Source organism: Pollachius pollachius (assembly GCF_949987615.1).
Source record: "Pollachius pollachius genome assembly, chromosome: 14".
NCBI classification, from domain to species: domain Eukaryota; kingdom Metazoa; phylum Chordata; class Actinopteri; order Gadiformes; family Gadidae; genus Pollachius; species Pollachius pollachius.
This window is the reverse complement of record NC_136947.1, coordinates 14,067,249-14,087,729: the sequence shown is the minus strand read 5'-3', so window position 1 is coordinate 14,087,729 and position 20,481 is coordinate 14,067,249. Positions and strand designations below refer to the sequence as shown.

The following is a 20,481-nucleotide window of genomic DNA, read 5'->3' as shown; positions in this document are numbered from 1 at the left end:
AAGAGCGGTAATTAATCAAGAAAATTAAAGCAAACATATTACTATTAATACATTTACTTATTCTAATTAGCATTATTATTATTGTTATTATTATCATCATTATGATATTAATTTTACACATACCACTATATTCACTCATGTACACACTGCTACCCATGTAGAACAATGTGTGACTGTTATATAGAATGGATGGTTTTAGAGCGCCCTCTGGTGGTGAAAGTACTCCGACATGTTACATACTAACTGTGCCAGTTCATCTATTAGCCAGCAGGGGGCGACAAGCGGCGGCGTGAAACTACTAAAGACACCAGACGAAGAAGTTCGCTGTTGCAGTTGCACTTCGGGAAGGAAAAGATGGCGTTCGCCGGGGCTGCTCGCCAGAAGTGAAGCTGCTGTCATCGGGGCTATTCTGTCCGTTCATTACTCATATAGCAAGCAACCAGACTATCGTACTTCAACATTTTACGAGTGCGGATGTTTGCAAACTATGAGGTAATCTGTTCAAAACACACACTGTCATTACTATACCGACACCCAGCGACCTATGTCCGACCGCTGGAAGCCCATTAGCCACTCCAACCCAAAGTCAGTTCGTGTATTTTTAGACCGGGTAACCAGTAATAAAACCAAACTCGTTTTGTCCACACAATGGATCATGACTACACGGCTGTTGACCCAGGTTGGAGGGTGGATCTGGAAACTTTGTAATGTGAAAAGATGCACAAGTCTGCACGACCAAGGAGCCAACGTAGTTAGAGACGCTAAACGTCAATTATTTAAAAATAGGCCATCAATGGAATTGTAGCTGTGGGTGCCACTTGCAAAGAAACTCGAGTTCACGCTTGGATCGACTAACAATCTGATGAAACGTTTCAGAAAGAATGGCCCAGGGCTAGCAGCGAGCTAGCAGTAGCTGCACTCAGGCTTCGTTTCTCTAGTTGAGCACCTCAGATTGCCTTAGAGAAAAATGTAAGTATGTTCATTACATGCTCACTTTGCATCGCTTTTCTCTTTACCTTTGCACATATGACTTTAACAGAAATGTCAAGCTCCTTGACTTGTGTCTTTAAGTCCCCTAGCTCACTGCTAACGTTCACTTGCATCAGCCAACGCCTTGATTGTCAGCGTGAATCATTTCACATACATCCGATTTTAAATCGACCCTGTATGTGACCCTGCGGTGGTTGGGGTTGAGGGGATCCATCCGATGGAAACGATCGCGTGTTTCATTGCAGTGAATGACGTCAGCTTTAGTCCAACAAGAATTAAAAGACCTGCGCCCTGGGGTCTATTACGAATATTGAGTTGTATGAACGATAATAATGTGTATTAAGCCAAATTATTAGTTATTACTTTTCCCAGTACAGCGCGTTGATTTTTGGGTTTTGAATGGACTTTGTTAAACATTGAATAGAGATCTATGCATGCATACGTGTTGAAACATGTTGCTAGATTGTGAATGCATACCGGTTGGTTGGGAGGATTATGCATAGGAAGGGTATATGAGAAGCTACAACCGTGAATGCATAGACATGTAGGTACTCGTTTACCATAAGTGTGTTTAGTAATATTTGATTTGTGGTGGCCATGATGCTGTTGCCATGGTGGGTGTCGGACCACTTCTTTCAATCTCCAGATTCAGTAACATAAGGAAACAGGAGGATACTTTAGCATACTTTGTTGGAAACTATTGTTAACAGCATTAACATCAACGTCAGATCCTTTACCAGTAACACTGCTGATTAGACTTCATGGTAGAGTTTCAACTGAAGATCAACTCTAATCCTATAACTCAAGTTATTTGACATACAAATGCAGAGCAACCTATAATACAATTTAATACTAGAGCCAATACAGGAAATATTTGCATAATTAGTGTTTGAATCTTCTGCTGAAAGGTGGACTGCTTTCCAAGAATGGATTACTTGCCAGGTTAATGACTGTTTCTATTGTACTCTTCTTGTTGTCCTGCTGCGTTCGCTATTGTTTTGTGTGTCTCACCCTCTCTGACTCTATCACAATGCCTCTCGCAATCTCTACTACCTCTTGACTGTCAGGATGTAGTGTCTCTCAACCATTTATTCCCTCTTGACTGTTTGTCAGACTCTGTCTAAATGTCTTTAGCCATATAACCACCTCCTCCTGTTAGTCTTAACTGTCTGTCAGTGTTCCTCTCTCAATTCAATGCAGCGGGTGATTCAGCATGGGTATAAAAAAGAAAATTAGGCTTCAAATATGGAAATGATCAAACCACAACACAATAACCCTCTCCATCTCTGTCTCTCGCTGTCTGTCTGTTTGTCTGTGTGCAGGTGTAGTGAGTGCTGCTGCCCCTCTGGGCCAGCTTCTGGACTATGCTGCGTCTCCTCTCTGGCTGGAAGCTCCTGAGCTCCGGCAGCCTCCACCTCCCCTCCTCCCCCTCCTCCCCCTCCTCCCCCGCCTCCCTCCGCACCCTCCCCCTGGCCGCCATGTACACCACGCGCCTCTACAGCTCCGCCGGCGCCGGTGGGGGTGGTGGGCCAGCCGGGGGTAAGCCGGCCCGCAGGACACAGCTCTCAGCGGGTGGAGGCGGAGCTATGACCTTGATGGAGAACCACCACCACCACCTCCACCACCACCACCACCCCGCCGCCCAGAGCCCCGCCTACCCCCTCTACCAGGGCCGCGCAGAGCCTCACCGCGGGCCCCACTTCCACGGCCATCACCCACCCCACCACGCCCCGCCCCCTGCACACCTGGCCCCGCCCACACACCTGGCTCCTCCCCTGGTTCCACCCCCGCACCTCCACCACTTCCAGCAGCAGCACGCCCACCTGCACCACCACCACTACAGCCACGGGCCCGGCGGGCCCGCCCAGGGCGGCGGCGGCCTGGCCTCCGGGCGCAAGAAGACGTGGAACTTCATCCAGGAGAAGATGAGCTACGACACGTTCTTCACCCTCAAGCGGCTGATCGAGCGCTCGCACCGGCCTGACGAGGTGCTGCGCTGGGTCACCCAGAACCCGGGCAAGATCTCCCACAACCACTACCCCATCGCCCTGCACAAGATCAGCCAGCTGCTGCAGGCCGGTGGCGGCGGCGGCGGCAGCGGCCCAGCGGCGTGGACGGGAACCTCCACCACTGCCGCCGCCGCCGCCGCCTCCGACGACGGCGGCGGGGCTCCGGCAGGGGTGGCGTCGTGCCCGCCCGGAGGGGGAGGAGCCGAGGAGGGCGAGGGGCGGGACATCCTGGAGCAGCAGGACTTCCAGACACTATGCGACGACATCATCGGCGACTGCGCCAAGTTCGACAACTTCAGCGTGGTCAACTGTCTGTACGCCGTGGCGGCCCTCGGTGAGGCCTCCTTCCCGCCCTCACTGCACTCAGATTTAACCTCTTAAGCCCCAGCCTATTTCTAATTGTCTAATTTGTCTAATTATTATGCTTGGTGTTTGAGTTGTGTTTGGTGTGTGTAAAAAGGACCTATATGGGCTTGTAGCGGAGTTTCTCATGTTTAATTCGATATGACTGTTTCTACATAATAAGGGCAGTGTTGTATGCCTTTTGCTGCGAGAGTGATCACGGTCTTCCCAAATCTGGGGAACCTCGAGTTTAAGAGATTAAAATCACACGACATAGGGATGAGAGATATGAGTCTGTTACTGTAGCTCAACACGTCACTACTCAAGGAAGGACAGTGCAGGGTTTAGTGTATTTGGCTTCAAAACCCCAATGAGCGCAGGCTGCACAGCCTACCTGTAGGCGATTGCTGTTTTGGAACCAGATCACTAGTTCTGGCCTGAGATGTTTCGCAGTTCCCATCTCATATGCAAAGCTAAGTTAAGATGTCCCTTATCGATCCCTCTACCTTGCCTATTCTATGCACTGGTCTGTATGTGTCTGTCTCAGGCCTGTACTGGTCTCTGTGGCTCTGTACTGGTCTACGTCAGTGTGTACGTTACACGCTGTGTGGTGGTGCGCTCCCCCAGGCCTGCCCAGCGACTGCAGGGTGGTGGAGGTGCTGGAGGCCGAGTGCCAGGCCCGGCTGGGCCAGTTCAACCAGAAGGACGTGTCCATGGTGTTCAGCTCCAGCATGAAGCTCCACCTGGGCTGCCAGCACCCGCTGACGGAGGCCTGCCTGGCGGCGCTGGAGAAGAACCTGGAGCGCGAGCGCCACCCCCAGACCCTCTTCCTACTGCTGTCCTACTACCGGCTGAAGCTACGCACGCTGCAGCCACCAGAGGGCGCCAACGGCCCCGCGGCCTCCAGCCCAGAGCTGCTGCTAGCTAACAGGTGGGTGTGAGGAGGAGTACTGGGTACGCTGGCGATGTGGTTCCGTGGGCTGTCTGGGTCAGTATATACTATGTATTGGGTCAGTATCTATTCTGGTGCTATATGACTCAGCGTGTGTGTGTCTGAACGTACTACGTCACTATGTTACCGTGTGTTGGGTGGATGTGTCAGAACATACTCTGGTGCTGTCTGTTTTGTGTTGTTTATGTGTCAGTATGCAGAACTCGGTTACTGTGTGTGTTTCAGTATGGAGTACTGTTACTGTGTGTGTGCGTGTCAGTATGTAGTACTCTGTTACTGTGTGTGTGTGTTAGTATGTAGTACTCTGTTACTGTGTGTGTCAGTATGTAGTACTCTGTTACTGTGTGTGTGTGTGTTAGTATGTAGTACTCTGTTACTGTGTGTGTGTGTGTCAGTATGTAGTACTCTGTTACTGTGTGTGTGTGTGTGTGTGTGTGTGTCAGTATGTAGTACTCTGTTACTGTGTGTGTGTGTGTGTCAGTATGCAGAACTCTGTTTCTGCGCTTTGAGTGTGTGTCAGTTTGTAGTACTTTGTTACATACAAGCTGTGTGTGTGTGTGTGTGTGTGTGTGTGTGTGTGTGCGTGTACGTGCTCCGTTTCACGCCCTCCCTCCCCGCGCAGGAAGACCCTGCGCCTGGTGAAGCACACGCTGGGCAGCGTGAGCGGCGTGCGGGAGCAGGAGATGGCGCTGTTGGACGAGATGCTGGCGGCGTGCGTCCGTGAGGCCAGCAACAAGAGCCTGGAGCTCATCTTCAGCTCCCACCTCTTCTACCAGAACCGGCAGGAGAGGTTCATCGCCAGCCTGGCCAGTACGGACCGCACGCACGCACGCACGCACGCACGCACGCACGCACGCACGCACGCACGCACGCACGCACACACACGCACACACACGCACGCACACACGCAACATAGCTAGGATGTGGTGCAGAAGGCTAGTAGGGTTGAATCATAGCATCGTCCACTGTGGGTTCACCTAATCCCGGGGGTTCTCAAACTCTCTCCTGCCATGTCCGACCCTGAAAGGGGGGCACCGTTGAGCAACAAAGAAAAGTTTGCAGTGAAAGGATTATTACGGACACATAAGTTCTCATTACCAAACCCGAAAAGTGAGATCATACTTCAAACATAGACATGGTGAAATAGGAACAGACGAGGCATGTAGACATGCGGATGCAGTTTTGAAATCAAATCGTTGTGTAAAGCCATCCTTTCAACTGCTGTGACCTACTTAATGGACGACCCGCGCGTTTTGTAAACCACCGACCTGGCTGGTTCAGAACAAGGAACCTGGCCGGTTGAGAACACACTGCGCACAGGAAGAAGCCTAGGTTAAGGTGCAGAGAATAGGAGCCGGCTGCGAGCGTTCGGAGGTGACTGTGTGTCTGCTGCCCTTCCCTGCAGAGGAGCTTCCTAAGAAGGTGGACAGCATCACACCCTACACCATGGCCCTCATCGCCAAGTACGTGGCCCGCCACCGCCTGCGGGAGACCCAGTTGCTGGACACCATCGCAGACTTCCTGGTCAAGAAGGCAGAGTACCTGGACAGCAAGGTGAGCGGCCGGAGCCCCCGGAACGACCCCTTGTTGTGGGAATGTATAAACTGATGGGACCTTATTAACATTGTTGCCAAGCAATTTAAAACTGGGTCATGTATCATTTATATGCCCTTTTATATAATCATCATCGTAATATTATTAAAAGATAATGCAAGTGATATAACCGTGTTAACATTGTGACAAAGCGATTCAAAACAGTGTACCTGTTTGGGTTAGTTTTCTTCCTGAAAATGCAAATCTTACTGGCTGTTGGATGTGGATTCCTCTCTGATCGGCTGTCGATACCTCTCTCTGATTGACTGTTGAACCCCCTCTCTGATTGGCTGTTGAACCCCCTCTCTGATTGGTTGTTGAACCTCCTCTCTGATTGGCTGTTGAACCCCCTCTCTGATGGGTCCCCAGGTGATCCAGAAGCTGGTGTTCCCCTTCAGCAGGATGAGCTACCGGCCGGCCAACGAGCAGCAGCTCTTCTCCAAGCTGGAGGTGGTGCTGGAGCTGAAGGCGCTGAGCTCGCCGCTGGCCACCGTCAACATCCTCATGTCCCTGTTCCAGCTGGGCCACTTCCCCTCCCTGGTGCTGCACCGCGTCTTCTCCCCCAGCTTCATCAGCAACGTCACCAGTCAGTACACCGCCACACAGGATACTCCACCACACAGGATAGACCCCCACACAGGATACTCCACCACACAGGATACTCCACCACACAGGATAGACCCCCACACAGGATAGACCACCAGGCAGGACAGACCACCACACACACACAGTTACACAAATCAGCAGTACACATACCAGTCAACACATGCATACACCAAAGTGTTGAGCAGGACACCCTAACGGATCCCGAGCTGCTGGCTGTCGCCTTGCATGAATGGGTGAATGAATGTGTTTCTGCATGCGAGTATGAATGTGTGTATGAACGGGTGAATGTGAGGCACCAACAGTAAAGCGCTTTGGTCTGGCCACCGGGCAGAAACACCGCGTCACAACCCTTAACCCTGTCGCGCCCCCCTGCAGACAGCCCGTACGCGCTGATCGTGCGGCGCTACCTGTCCCTGCTGGACGCCACGGTGCAGCTGGAGTACCGGGACTACACGGGCCCCCGCCTGCAGGACGCCCACAAGGTGCTCATGTTCGACCACGCCCTCACCGCCGACGAGGTCAACCGCAAGTACAGGTGAGCCGGGGGCATGAGGTCACGGCTATGGTAGGGGACGTCAAATACACAGGTAGGCTAGGGGCCAACACACAGGTAGGCTAGGGGCCAACACACAGGTAGGCTAGGGGAGGGCCAACACACAGGTAGGGGCCAACACACAGGCAGGCTAGGGGCCAACACACAGGTAGGCTAGGGGCCAACACACAGGTAGGGGCCAACACACAGGTAGGCTAGGGGAGGTCCAACACACAGGTACGCTAGGGACGTTAAATACAATATTGTGTCTTCTCTCTGATCGGCTGTTGTGTTGTGTCTGCTCTCTGATTGGCTGTTATGTTGTGTCTGCTCTCTGATTGGCTGTTGTGTGTGTGGGTTCTGATTGCTTGCTGCGGGTGTCAGTTATAAGGGTCTGGTGGCTGAAGCGCTGAGGCAGCTGGTGGGAGAACAGAGCTACAAGCAGGACGAGGTGCTGGCTCCAGGATACTACACAGGTACGCTGCCAATACGGGTAGTAGAGCAGTACTACTAACAGTACTGTGAATACTACGGATAGTACTGGGAATACCATCGTTAGTACTATGAATGCTACCGTTAGTAGTCTGGTAGTTAATAGTGCTGATTGTTCATGCCAGTTTAATTATAAAGCTCTTTGGATGCATTTATATTTAAAAGTTGCCTGATCTGAATCGTCTCGGGGCCCGCCTTCAGTCCACTCGTGTGTGGTGATGTCACTTCCTGCAGACTTCCTGATCTTAATGGACGCGTCGGGGCGAATCCTCCCCGTTCGGCCCGGAGCCGGCGTGCCCCCGCCCACCTGCATCGCCGTGGCTACGCCCAAGGCCGACGGTGCGGTTTCCCTGACAACGCTGACCTCGGACTTCCAGAAGTTCTCCCCGTTCAGCCCGCTGAAGGGGGAGGGGCCGGACACGGAGGGGGCCGTCCCGGAGCCCTTCCTCCCGCCGCACCTCCGAGGCTCCCCAGGGCCCAACGGCGCCGGGGGCCTGGCGGAGTACGGCTCCTACTACGCCTCGGGGCCCGACTACTACTCTGGCCTGGCCACGGACGCCTCCCTGGAGAGCCAGGACAGCTCCACGCTGAGCAGCCCCCCCTCTGACAGCCTGGCGCCGCCGCTGCCGCCGCCCGGGGCCCCGGGGCCCGACTCCCTCTTCCAGTTCTCCATCGGTCAGATCCTGGAGGAGGAGGAGTCAGGGGGAGTGGCGGCTCCTCCCCCCGGGCAGGAGGCGGACTGCGAGCTGCAGGGGTTCTACGAGGGCGTGGCCTATTCTGAGAGCTCCGCCTCCGAGGGGCCGGCCACAGCCCCCCTCTCCGGGGGGCACCCTGCGGAGAGGAGCGATGCGGACGTCGCCGCCGGCGACCTACGGGCCATCCGCAGGTGGGCTGGAACATCCCAGTGTCACCTACATTGGTCTCATGGTGCTTTTTGGTGGACCCTTTCCCACAATGCATCTGGTTTGTGCAGGGTGGTGATGTCTGTGAACGACAAGTGGCACTACTGTCACAACTCGGTGGTGCTGGTGGGCTCACGCGCCATGAGGGACCGCCACCTGCAGCTCCTCGGCTACATCATCCTACAGGTAACACACACCTGGTAGCCAGTACAAAAGGCACTGGAACAGGTCAGAATGTGGTTCTGGAAGCAGCAGATCATTCTAGAACCGTGTTAACCGATTGCAGCCGAACGGGTCCCAGTGGCATGATCCATCCCTCTGTCTTCCTCTCTGCAGCTGCCCTACCAGGAGCTGGAGAAGCTCAACGGCATCGAAGAGGTGAAGCAGTACCTCCACAAGAAGCTGCTCTCGGTGCCCTTATGACAGCAGACCGGCCGGGGGGAGGGGGGGGAACAGATGAGGGGGCTGCTGGTGGTAATTTGAATTTGAGATTAAAGGGGGTTTATAGAATCATACTCTTAAATTAGAGTGACATTTTTCTAGATAGTCGACAACTATCTTGTGTTCAGCCGAGTAGAAATGTTATTTTCGGGGGGAGGGGGGGGGATATAAAAAAAAGGAATAGGCTTTCTTGTTTTAACCGCCATCCTGTCCAGAGACAGCGGGTCCGAGACGGATTAGCACTGCGGCGGCGGTTAGCGTAGCACAAACCGTTCTCGTCTGTCTGCGACGGAACCTCGCAGCTCAATAATCCGACAAACTAACGTTTGTGGCTGGGAGTTTTTAACGTGACAGGTAAACCATTTTCAGTCTCATGACATAAAAAAACAAACATGTATTTGATATTCTAGGGACAAAAAACAAAACTGTGGGTTGCTTGGGGGAAAAAAAAGCGTGAGGAATTTTCACCTGGGGACAACCAAATAGGTTTTTGACTAATCATGCTGGCAAACTAGCGCCGCGCTGATGCATGTCCGGGGAAGGTGGGGGGGGGGGGGGTTGGGTTAAGGGTAATCTTTGGATGGGGAAGAGGGTTTCCAATGGGACACTAATCCATCAATGTGGGGGGTTTATATGTGGCTCATTCATGTGTGTGTGGAGACGAATCTTGTAAATCATTGAGTGACCCTTGCGTTCCACTGTTGCTGGGGGATGGATGACGTTACTATGGTAAAGACGCCGTCTCCCCGGGGGGGGAAATCTATTTATTTGTGGTACCGGGCCAGGGGGGGTGGGTGGGGGCCCAGATGTGGGAAAGCTTGTTTATATTCTATATATAAATCTATCGACCTCAAATGTCTATATAAAATATAAAAATCTAACCCCGGTGTCTTGTCATTCCTTGAGGCGTGATGCCGCTTTGAAGCGTTTGGATTACAAAAACCTCCGAGACCGGATGAGAAAAGTGCATTTTAATTCTTAACGTTTTGTCCAAAATGGTTGAGTGGGAACTGAAGAACTTCCTCCCAACCCTGGACAACCAGTCAGCAACCGGGACCTCAAAAGTCCCCTTCCTGTTCAACTGTACAAATCCCAGTCTTAAAAAAAACTAAATCAAAAAGCTTAAACGCGCTTGTTAAAGTTTATAGTCATGATAAAAAATAGTGACACATCAAGGTTAAAGGCCATTTTTTGTCTTAAAATGTAAACCAAACAAACGGTAACGCCCAACAAACACTTGGGGAACACATGTAACAACCCCCGCGAGAGGCGCAGAGCGTCCTTCAGGAACGTTAGCGTAACGTAGGTCCTGCGGGCGGGGCCAGGATCACGGCAGTCTGGTGTCGCCGCTGCCCATTGGTCCGCCGGAAAAACCAAAACAAAAAATGGCTTGTGAGGAGGCGTGGCCTGCACAACTTCTCCTGTCCTGTGCTGCTAGTCCGTGTCCGAGTCACTGCTCTCCTCCGAGGAGCTGCTGTCGCCCGACTGCTCCTCGTCGTCTTCGTCGTTCTGTGGGCGGGAGGAAGACGGGGAGAGGTTACGATAACGGGCCACACTAGACCTGGTAGGTCTGGTGGCCAGCCATCGGCTTGGCCTAGTCTAATCTGGTTACAGGGGTTCTAGTCTGACTTGGTTGAGGCAGAGCTTCGGGGTGAAAAAACGCTGGAACGTCTGGCAGAGCTTCAGATTATCATGAGACACACACTCAAAACGGGGCCCCTTTAAACCGCCGGCAACAGGTGGAGGAACCCACCTCGTCGTCGTCTTCGTCACTGTCGCTGCTTCCTGACGACTCGTCGTCGTCGTCCGAGTCCGAAGAGTCGCTCTTGTCGTCATCCTCGTCCGACTCAGACGTGTCCTGCTGGAGAACACATTGAAGAAAACATACACCTGTAGGAGACCCTTCTGTTTGACCAGCTCACCAATGAGCAGGTGGGCTTTTAATTACACAACACACACCTGTTGGAGACCCTTCTGTTATGACGCCGTACTACACACACATGGCTGGTGAGTAAGGTGTACATGTTGAATATATAGTATTGAGTGTGTGTGGCTTCCTGTCCTTCTGTAAGCATAGTCTTGGGAAAGCGTGCTTGTGTTTTTTACCTTGGCCCGGTACGCCATAGAGCGTTTCCCCACGGCGACCCCCGGGGCCGGACCCCTGGCCGTGACCCGCACCTTGGCCCCGGGCCCCTGAACCCTGGTGCTGCTTCTCCGCTTCTGTAACACACATACACACCCACAGTGAGTGAGACATGTGGCGACCTTCCACCGCCACGCCGGCTGAGGTCATGGTAGCATGTGTGGCTGACGGAGGCTGCGTGGTGAGAGAGGACAGGTGCAGGTCCTACTCACCGTGGACGAGAACTCTTTGTAGAGCGCCCGCTCCTGGGGGGAGAGAGACTGGTGGAGAGAGAGGGGGAGGGTCGCTTAACATACAATATATAGAGTCGTGCAGGGCGAAGCATTGAGGTTCAGATCCTTGTCTTTAAATGCTCAAATATGTACAGAATAATGTACGCTTATATTTGGGTGCATGGGTTGTTTTGGTTAAGAAGAAAATGCCCTGCCTGGAATCTAAACGGTCTCAGCCGGACCGAAGAGGTATTCTTAGAGCATTTCACTCACTCAACGCTGACGGATTGCTACGGCACTTCTAACAAATCAGACTTGACTAAAGGCTCTTAAATCTTACATACAACAACTTTATGTTTTTAGTTTGGTAACAGTGCGTGTGTGTGTGTGTTGGGCGTACCTTGACCCAGGAGTCCAGCTCGGCCTTGTACTCCACCTGCTGCTCCTCCACCATCTTCTTGTACTTGTCCTTGTGGGCCAGGCTGAGCTTGTGCCAGCGCTTCCCGATCTCCACCATGCGCTCCTTCAGGCTGAGCCGGTTCAGCTCCCCGTTCGTCAGCAGCTCCTGGCTGAACATCTGGTAGCCGCTCCTAAAAGAGCCACCGCAGTACACACACACACACACACACACACGTTATATATATATACACACACACACACACACACGTACAGATGTTATTCACACAAACACCACACCCAGCACCCACAACACAAACACACAAACACACACGTTTCACTTACACAGGAGGCTTCTTGGGCTCCCCCTCAAACTTGGGCTTCCTGTTGGTTTGTCCCCCAGCAGGCGTCCTGTTCTCCAGCAGCTCCCTCTGCAGGACGGAAGGACTGGTTACACACTATACACACACACACCGCTTCACTAGAACCCCAGCACATCAGCAACTGACCCGAGGCCCCCGGCCTCATGTGAGAGAGTGACCGCACGGGGAGTGTCCCATCGCTGGGGGTGACGCGCGGGGCTTACGACGTGACATTCACCGCCAGGTGTGGGACCGTACCTGCAGGGCTGCAGCCCCGATGTGGTCCGAATACACTGGGGCGTTCCACGCCTAGCTCAATGTTTTACTACATTTTAGGAACTATTTAGAGAGGGGTGAACAAGTCGCACCGAAACGACGAGTGCTACCACGGCGCGGAGAGAGGGGAGATTTGGACTGGGGGAGGGGGGGAAGGTGGAGGAGGGAGGAGGGAGGGGAGGGGGGGGGGGGGGGGGGGGTCACTGACCACAGCTTGATACTGAACCTCGTATCTCTTCTGGTCCTCAGCAGCCTTCTTGATCCAGGGGATCTTCTCCTTCTTCTCCATGGACCTCCACGCCCCCTCCATTGCGCCCTGGGCCTTCTTGCGGTCGCTCTGCAGCAGGACACACAGCACCGTTGTTCTACTACTGTGGTGAACCAGTAGGGTTACTATAGTGGGACAGTACTGGTAGTGGGGGAGAAGGAGGAGGGGATGGAGGAGGAGGAGGCGATAGTAGTGATGGAGGAGGAGGGGGATATCAGTGATGGAGGAGGGGATAGTAGTGATGGAGGAGGAGGGGGATATTAGTGATGGAGGAGGAGGGGATATTAATGATGGAGGAGGGGATAGTAGTGATGGAGGAGGAGGTGTTAGTGGTGGAGATGCGATGAAGAACTGAAAAGGTGGAGGAGCTGAGTAATATGCTGCAATAGAAGGAAGAGGAGGAGGAGGAGGAGGGCTCACCCGGTACTTGGCCAGGTAGTCTCCGATCACGCTCTGCTGCCACAGGTCCTCGGCAGTGCGCGGCGTCTCCGGGAGCTTGGTCCTCTTCCGGGCCTCCCGGCGCTCCTTGGCCGTGGTCCCCTGGACCCAGTTCTCCGGCTCCGGCTCCCGGCTGCGCTCCTGGAACCATCAGAACCATCAGGTCTGGCCCCCACCAGACGCTCTATAAAGGGTTCACCTGAGTCCCGGAGGGAGGAAGCATACCTTGGCGGTGAGGGCTTTGGTTCGGTGGGGGCTGCCGGCCACGCCCATACCCAATTTGGACCCGCCCAGTTTCTCCTCTGTCAGGATGCGGTCCCTCTCTCCTTCTGGAAGACTCTGGAGAGGTAACAGACACACACAGACACACAAAGACACACACAGACACACGTCAGCCATTGCTGTGCTAGCTATTGAATAAACCATACAGGCTTAGGACAGGCTATTGTAGTGATGGTGTGTGTGACTCGGAGACGAAGACGTTAAGTTATGGGTTTGAACCCTAATACCTGCGTCTACCTGAAGGCCAACATGAGCCGGATTGTCAAACCCTACCTGCTCATTAATGAAGTGTATCTTTACAATTGAATGTAAATCACGTGGGATACAATGGTGAACTACTAGATCACTAGATGGCGCTGGACAGAGCCAACTTGACAGGCTTCCTTCTGATCGACTCCAGTGGGTTATTTTCCTACTCAGAAAGGCTTGTCTCTCTTAGTTGAACGGGGCAGCCAAGGTGTTGCATGCTGGGAGCATTAGTCCGATAGCGTGTGACCAGAGGCTAGCACTCACCTCTAGAAACCGCTGCAGGTCCACGTCGTACTGCTTCTTTCTCTGGTGAGGGAGAGGGGGACAGGACGTCAGAAACCAGAGATAGCAGCAGGATGGCCTGGTGGTGAGGGGTTGGACTCCCAGTGAAATGTTCTGGGTTTAAAGGCCCAATGTCCCCAGTCTAGCCGATCCTTAATGACATGCATCCTTCTCAAATATGTTCAGATAAAAAAGTTAAGATGTCTTTAACAGATAAACAGATTTTTTTACAGTAATAACAAAACTTGGGCAATTGTAATAATAAATAATAACTCGGATATGTCACCTTTGAAAAGCAAATATAAAACAACTAAATTAAAACAGAAAAATACCAAATACCAAAAACGTACGGATGTGCCAGTAAGTTAAAGCATCAGAAGGTATAAGCTATTTCGTAAAAATAAAACATTGTCTAAAGCTATTTGGCAAGAATGAGTCTTATGGAGGTGGCCGTCAGTGGCTGGTTGTTTTTGTGGCGGGCAGGTGGGTTGGTAGTTAGTAAGTTAGTGTTCCCTAACCTGTTCGCAGCGTTTCTGGAACATGTCCTTCTCCTTCTGGGTCATCATCTTCCACTGCTTGCTGCACAGCACCATGCGCTCCGTGCTCGGGACGTCCTTCATGTTCACCATCAGCTCAGCGCAGTACAGGGAGTAGCCGTTCCTGAAGGACCCATAGAGAACCTTCAACTAAAGAACACATCCAGGACAGAACCGTCTCAACTACAAAACACATCCGGGACAGAACCGTCTCAACTACAGAACACATCCAGGACAGAACCGTCTCAACTACAGAACACATCCAGAACAGAACAGAACCGTCTCAACTACAGAACACATCCAGGACAGAACAGTCTCAACTACAGAACACATCCAGGACAGAACCGTCTCAACTACAGAACACATCCAGGACAGAACCGTCTCAACTAAAGAACACATCCAGGACAGAACCGTCTCATCTACAGAACACATCCAGAACAGAACAGAACCGTCTCAACTACAGAACACATCCAGGACAGAACCGTCTCAACTACAGAACACATCCAGAACAGAACAGAACCGTCTCAACTACAGAACACATCCAGGACAGAACCACATCCAGGAAAGAACCTTCAACTACAGAACACATCTAGGACAGAACCTTAAACTACAGAACACATGCAGGACAGAACCTGCTCAACTACAGAACACATCCAGGACAGAACCTTCAACTACAGAACACATCCAGAACCTTCTCAACAACAGAACACTTCCAGGACAGAACCTTCTCAACTACAGAACACATCCAAGACAGAACCACATCCAGGACAGAACCTTCTCAACTACAGAACACATCTGGGAGAGCAATTCAAGGCTCCAGACGTAGGCTCAGACAGAGTTCTAGCAGTGTCTGAAATGTAGGCCCATAATCTACTGTGTTACAACCCTTAGAAAAAAAGGGCTATAGGCAAGATTTAAGAGCTCTAATTTTAGTAATTGTGTAAGACCGTAGCCACCTGTCAGCTGTTAGTGAGTGAAAAGCACTGTGAGAATATCCGTTTCTAGTTGACTGCGCCTGCCTCTGTGTGAGACTTCATTTAGATGCTAGACCGCTCCTGGCTTATTTCTTAGGCTTCAGGGCATCTCTTCTCTGATTGGTTCGGTTGACTTATAATTCCTGTCAATCAGGCGCCTGAACGCAACACGTATGAATAGAGGAGAAGCGTACAAGGCAGGGAGCAGAGAGGGAGGAGATTTTTTTTCTCTCCGTTTCTACTCACTCTTTAGAATCATACCCATAAAACCTTTAATAAAAAACCAAATTAAAACGACAACAAAAAAGGACGGCCAGGTCAGAGCATGTAATGAGCCTTGAGACAAGACTCTGGCTTCAATGTGGAGGACTTACCCAGGGGAAAGCAATAAAAAAGGTGCAGGAGGACTAGTGGAGAGGGGGGGGGGTCACAGTAGAGGTCGTACCCAGGGCAAAGCATTAAAGCTGCAGGCTTACGGTGGAGGTTTGGTGGGCCGGCCGTCAAACTTGTCTTTGAGCTGCCTTTCTGCCTTGGTGAGGACGGACTTGACATGTTCCTCCGAGGTCAGATCTGGGTGGGCCTCATGGTACACTCTCATGCTGTCCTGGAACACACAAACACACACCCACACAGTTAGACCATCCCACTTTCTATCAATCAGTCTCACTGTCTGTCTCTCTCTCTCTCTCTTTCGAAAGACTTTCAGACTTAATGTTTTTGGTTTCATTTAATTTCAAATTCTCCATCACTCACACGCATTCTCTCTTGCCCACGCTCTCTCTCTCGCCCATGCTCTTTCATGTGATTCCCGCTCTCCCTCTCTGAATGTGATGCCCTCTCTCTCTCTGTGTGTGGTGCTCTCTCACCCCGTAGTCCTTCTGTAGCTCAAGAGCCTTGCTGATCCACTTGAGTCTCTTCTTATCCAGCAGTTGAGACCACTGTCTCCTCAGGGCCTCCTTCAGCTCCTTCTGACTCACCTGGAACACACAAATTATATTAAACAGAAATACACAAACACACACACACACACACATACTGTTTATATTATACATTATCAATACACACACACACACACGTGTGTGTGGGAGTGTGCGTACCTCCGGGTGGAGCTTCATGTAGGTCTTCTTCTCGTGGTTGTACCACAGCTGCTGGGGGGTCTTGGGTTTCTCCGGGAGGTCTGACTTCTTCTTCTCCTCTATCAGCTCGGGGTGGTCCTCCCTGCACACACATACAGCCCATTAAACATAGGATGGCCCCCTCCCAGATTGGACTTGCCCTAATCAGGCAGCCAATGGAGGTTCCTAATCAAGCAGCCAATCGATTGCGAGTATTAGCCTGCGGTGTGAACCAGACGTACTTGAAGCGCGCCATGTTCTTCTCAAACGACTCCTTCTCCCTCTGGAACTCTGTGATGTACTTTTGCTGTAGAAAGGATAACAACTGAGTTCAGCTCATCATTCAGATGGGTGGACAGACGGACAGAAACGGAGAGACCATGCAAACCGACACACATAAAGACTGGCAGACAGACACACAGGACAGAGCATTGAAACCGAAACACAGACAGACAGGCAGACAGAAAGACAGGATAGAGCATGCAGACCAACAGACAGGCAGGCAGGAATGCCAGGGCATTGCATGCAGCCAGATGGACAGACAGACAGGACAAACCATGCAGACAGGCAGGGAGACAGACCTTCTTCTTTTCGGGCAGCTCCTTGTACTTCTTGGACAGGATCTTGGTGAGGTCCAGGTTGCTCATCTCCGGGTGGATCTTGGCGTACTTGGCTCGTTTCTCCATGAAGAAGCGGAAGTACGGCGTCAAGGGCTTCTTGGGGAATTCTGGGTGGGTCTGGGAGGGAGTCAACAGCGAATAATAAATGAGCGACGCCATCCCCATCGGCCAAGGGTAGCAACCTCTATCTCAAAGTCTGGATTATCTCGCCCCGCTAAATGGTTGTGTCTTAAATGATGGAGTTAGGTCATCGTCTATCCTTTTCGGTCTTTAGTGTCTGTGCCGTTTGTAACGTTTTGCTTTAGACATTTCGACCACCATGAACTTCAAGCTGATCCTAAGAGCTTGTCCCGTGTGTCCAAGAGGCCTCTGCGCCTCTTCCCAAACGGAGTGCTGCTACGCTTCGTAACCTCGGAGGTAATCATGATTCAAGCTCCAGGCGGCGATCTGATCGACAACGCCCAGAGTTGTGTTGCCTCCGCGTGGGCCTAACCGTGGACAGTCAGTCCCCCCAGCACCATGAGGGGTCTCGTCTTGAGGCGAGGAGGTCGGTCTGACCTTTAGCTTCTTGCCCTTGTAGGGGTTCTTCACAAACTCCATCGCATCCGCCAGGAGCTCCGTCATGGTACGGTACTTCCGCACCTGCACACAGAAACACCACCTTCATCACCCTCCTCCATCAACCATGATTAGAGTCATATCCAACCGAGTGTGCCGGTCTGACAAGGTGTGTGAACAACTAGTGCTAGAATATACGTGATACATTCCTCACACTTTTAGATACAAATGCTTCTTTAGACATCGCCTTAGTGGGTGAGATATAGCAGCACACTTGTATCATAACAAGCCAACTTTAGATGGAGCATTTTCAACAAGAAGTTTAAGAAATATCCAAAGTACCCTTGGTTTATTACGACAGTAGGATGTGGAAGAAGACAGAATAAAGGCGGAGGAGGAGAAAGAAGAGGATGAGTGGAAGAGTGTATGTGTCTTTGTGTGTGTTTAAAGAACTCATACCTCTGTGGAGACCTTCTGCCACTTCTGTTTGCACATGTCGCTGGTGTAGCTCCCAAAGCACACCTTCTCCCAGTCAAAGTGGGACTCCGTTGTCTTGTACTTCATGGAGTCTGCTTCAGGGAGGATACCCCTGATCCTCTCTAACAGGGCCACACAGTCCTCCTTGCTCCACCCATCTGATACACAAACACAGTAGGCTATAAAGAAAATACACCAAGATACTGCTACCTTCCCACATTACTTAAACACTATGAAATCGGACCATTATTGTAGGAATACCTTCTTGGTTTTTGAGCCGTGAGTTGTGCGAAGCGGTGGAAACTCCGCTGCCGTTCATGCTGACGACCGGTTACAGCCCCCGCCGTCCGCTGTCACTATAGGAACATAAACCAACTGTTATCGTAATTTGCAATATTGAGGGTCCATCTGTTGCGTTCCCTCCGGGCCGCGTTCCAAAACATGCCATGAGACTTTCATTCAAATGCTGGAATTGGTCCGAGATATTCACGGCATGAGATAACAGACAAGAGCAACGCTGGAGTAACGATGTAACGTTTATATTGACAGCTTTTGTTTTAATTAGAATTGGTCAGTCCCGAGTGTTAAGGTTCACGTGATTGTCAGGGATTCGTTCTTGTTGTCTGATTAAAGAAAAACTGGTTTTAATGCAGCCGTCAAGAAAATGCATCACGAATCTTTGTCAGCTGTCACGCCAAACAAGCAACAAGAAGTGTTCTCATACAAAGCGGCTGTAGTGTTTCGGAACCGGTTAAATGTGTGGCTGAGCTACCCGCTAAGAGCCGCCGGTGTGCGGGCTTCTCTCCGCCCGCCTGTGCAGCGGGGGGAGGCGCGGCTGCGTAGCCGGCCAAGGCAACGTTTCCCTGGTGTGCACAGTCATCGATGCCCGAAGGTCAAACGAAGGGCTGTTTGTTTACATTTAACGTCCCTTTCTGTTGTAAATGTCAACTTTAATGCACATTCAAGTTGAAAGGGAATCGTGTATTCTAAGAATGCCAGCTGGTTAAAAGTTTGAGCCCTTTTAATAGGGAACATACAGGCATGTTGTGGCCGGGTTATACGCCACAGACATCTGCCGAGCAGCCCAGCATTAGCTGCCCCAGTAATGGCGCCCGTACTCCGGCAGTAGTCCCGACGCAGCTTCCGTTGGCAAGCTACTCAAGGGCTTCTTCAGCAAGACCCAGCCACTTCTCGACAACACGCGAAAAACACGACGTTGTATTGAACGAGACACCATAAAACACACCTATCCACACGACCACTTCAACAGTAGCCGAGCGTCATGCTCTATTTGACACGTGCGAATGCCAAATAATCGCATTATAACAAAACTGATTAAACGCGTAAAATTATTGATGCTTTGCTCAAAGCTGCTCGAATATATATGCACAGGGAAAAGAGTAGATAGTGGCCAAAATGACAATGTGAAAATAGTGGAAAATCATTGAATAATCCAACTAGTAAGCCAGCTGGCGCCTTGGCTAACTTGCTGTCGCCCAAAAGCCCTCACTGCAAAGCCGCCATGAATTTTGTGAACACTCGGGGACAGACAACTAGAAAACCGTCTATATCGGATTGAAATCACGGCTTAGTACTCACCCTTCGCTTCAAATATGAACCAGAAGTATTTCTGCAAAACTATGGAATTGTTTTTATTATTTAGGGGTTTTAGGGGGGATATTTGTCAGTCGTAAACCCCGGGGAGCCAGATCGAAACGGATCCGACAAAAGGAGCGTCTAGTTCGGTATGAAACTCCGCCCAACGCCGCAGGGGGAGGAACTCAGAGGGAAAACATGCGACTGAGAGCACAGAGGCGGAGGTTGAAACGAGAGACAGCGGGACAAGACCAACCAAACCCGGCTAAAAAAAAAATCACATCGGGGTTTAAGGGTTTTCCAACTACGTTTACTTGAATAACACTATAGTTTTTAAATAGTTACGCTACATAAGTCCCATGAATGTTTATTATAACCTTTGTCGATTCCAGATGCGGAACAGGCGAGGGAACATCCACACCGGGCGACAGAAGCAACCGCGGGATGGTCTGTCAGCGGGCACGAGAAATCAGGTGATGCGGCGTTCGACATCCGTTGCATCCGTGGGCTCCTTCTGTCCCTATCCGGGTCCACTGGAGAAATGTCCACGAATCATGAGACTTGTCGGCTTCAACAAGAGGTTTCCCCGTCACGGATTTCATCCTGAGAGGCGATATTCTCGCGTGGGAGTGGGATGAGATGTTTATCAAGGTACGAGTGACAGCAACACGCCGCTCAGAAAGGGTGGAGGCTGAACTGCCGCTGATGTTCCCGGGGAATCCGAGCCGAGGGAACCGGGGGAGGGCCATCATTCCGCACGCACACACCTTCTTCCACAACACGACCACCCCACCACGCGTGGACAAGCCTTCCACACAATCAATCAATAAAACCATGA

General features: G+C 51.5%; 2 protein-coding genes across 6 annotated transcripts; one reads left to right on the top strand and one right to left on the bottom strand.

Annotated features, from left to right (window-relative positions):
- The first annotated feature begins 350 nt into the window (after positions 1-350).
- Positions 351-8,854, top strand: fastk (Fas-activated serine/threonine kinase). Of its 3 annotated transcripts, none has more exons than XM_079750945.1 (12): positions 351-492; positions 881-969; positions 2,313-3,333; positions 3,969-4,272; positions 4,916-5,103; positions 5,699-5,847; positions 6,256-6,472; positions 6,868-7,027; positions 7,409-7,500; positions 7,751-8,402; positions 8,490-8,604; positions 8,755-8,854. In XM_079750945.1, exons 3-12 carry the CDS (start codon positions 2,355-2,357, stop codon positions 8,839-8,841), a joined length of 2,943 nt encoding a protein of 980 aa, XP_079607071.1. In that variant the 5' UTR covers positions 351-492; positions 881-969; positions 2,313-2,354; the 3' UTR covers positions 8,842-8,854. The 3 variants fall into 3 exon arrangements, with proteins under 3 accessions (XP_079607071.1, XP_079607069.1, XP_079607070.1); XM_079750943.1 differs by having other exon boundaries at positions 877-969; XM_079750944.1 differs by lacking the exon at positions 881-969.
- Positions 8,855-9,815: 961 nt separating this feature from the next.
- On the bottom strand, positions 9,816-19,786 carry ubtfl (upstream binding transcription factor, like). 3 transcript variants are annotated; one of them, XM_079750485.1, is made up of 20 exons: positions 19,647-19,786; positions 18,309-18,403; positions 18,030-18,205; positions 17,571-17,654; positions 16,974-17,129; positions 16,635-16,699; positions 16,375-16,495; positions 16,144-16,254; positions 15,754-15,881; positions 14,286-14,427; positions 13,750-13,791; positions 13,180-13,293; positions 12,937-13,095; positions 12,457-12,585; positions 11,956-12,041; positions 11,615-11,804; positions 11,215-11,262; positions 10,966-11,079; positions 10,613-10,720; positions 9,816-10,368 (listed from the first exon to the last, which is right to left on the bottom strand). In XM_079750485.1, exons 2-20 carry the CDS (start codon positions 18,364-18,366, stop codon positions 10,294-10,296), a joined length of 2,106 nt encoding a protein of 701 aa, XP_079606611.1. In that variant the 5' UTR covers positions 18,367-18,403; positions 19,647-19,786; the 3' UTR covers positions 9,816-10,293. The 3 variants fall into 3 exon arrangements, with proteins under 3 accessions (XP_079606611.1, XP_079606612.1, XP_079606613.1); XM_079750486.1 differs by having other exon boundaries at positions 10,613-10,717; XM_079750487.1 differs by having other exon boundaries at positions 12,475-12,585.
- Positions 19,787-20,481: the final 695 nt, after the last annotated feature.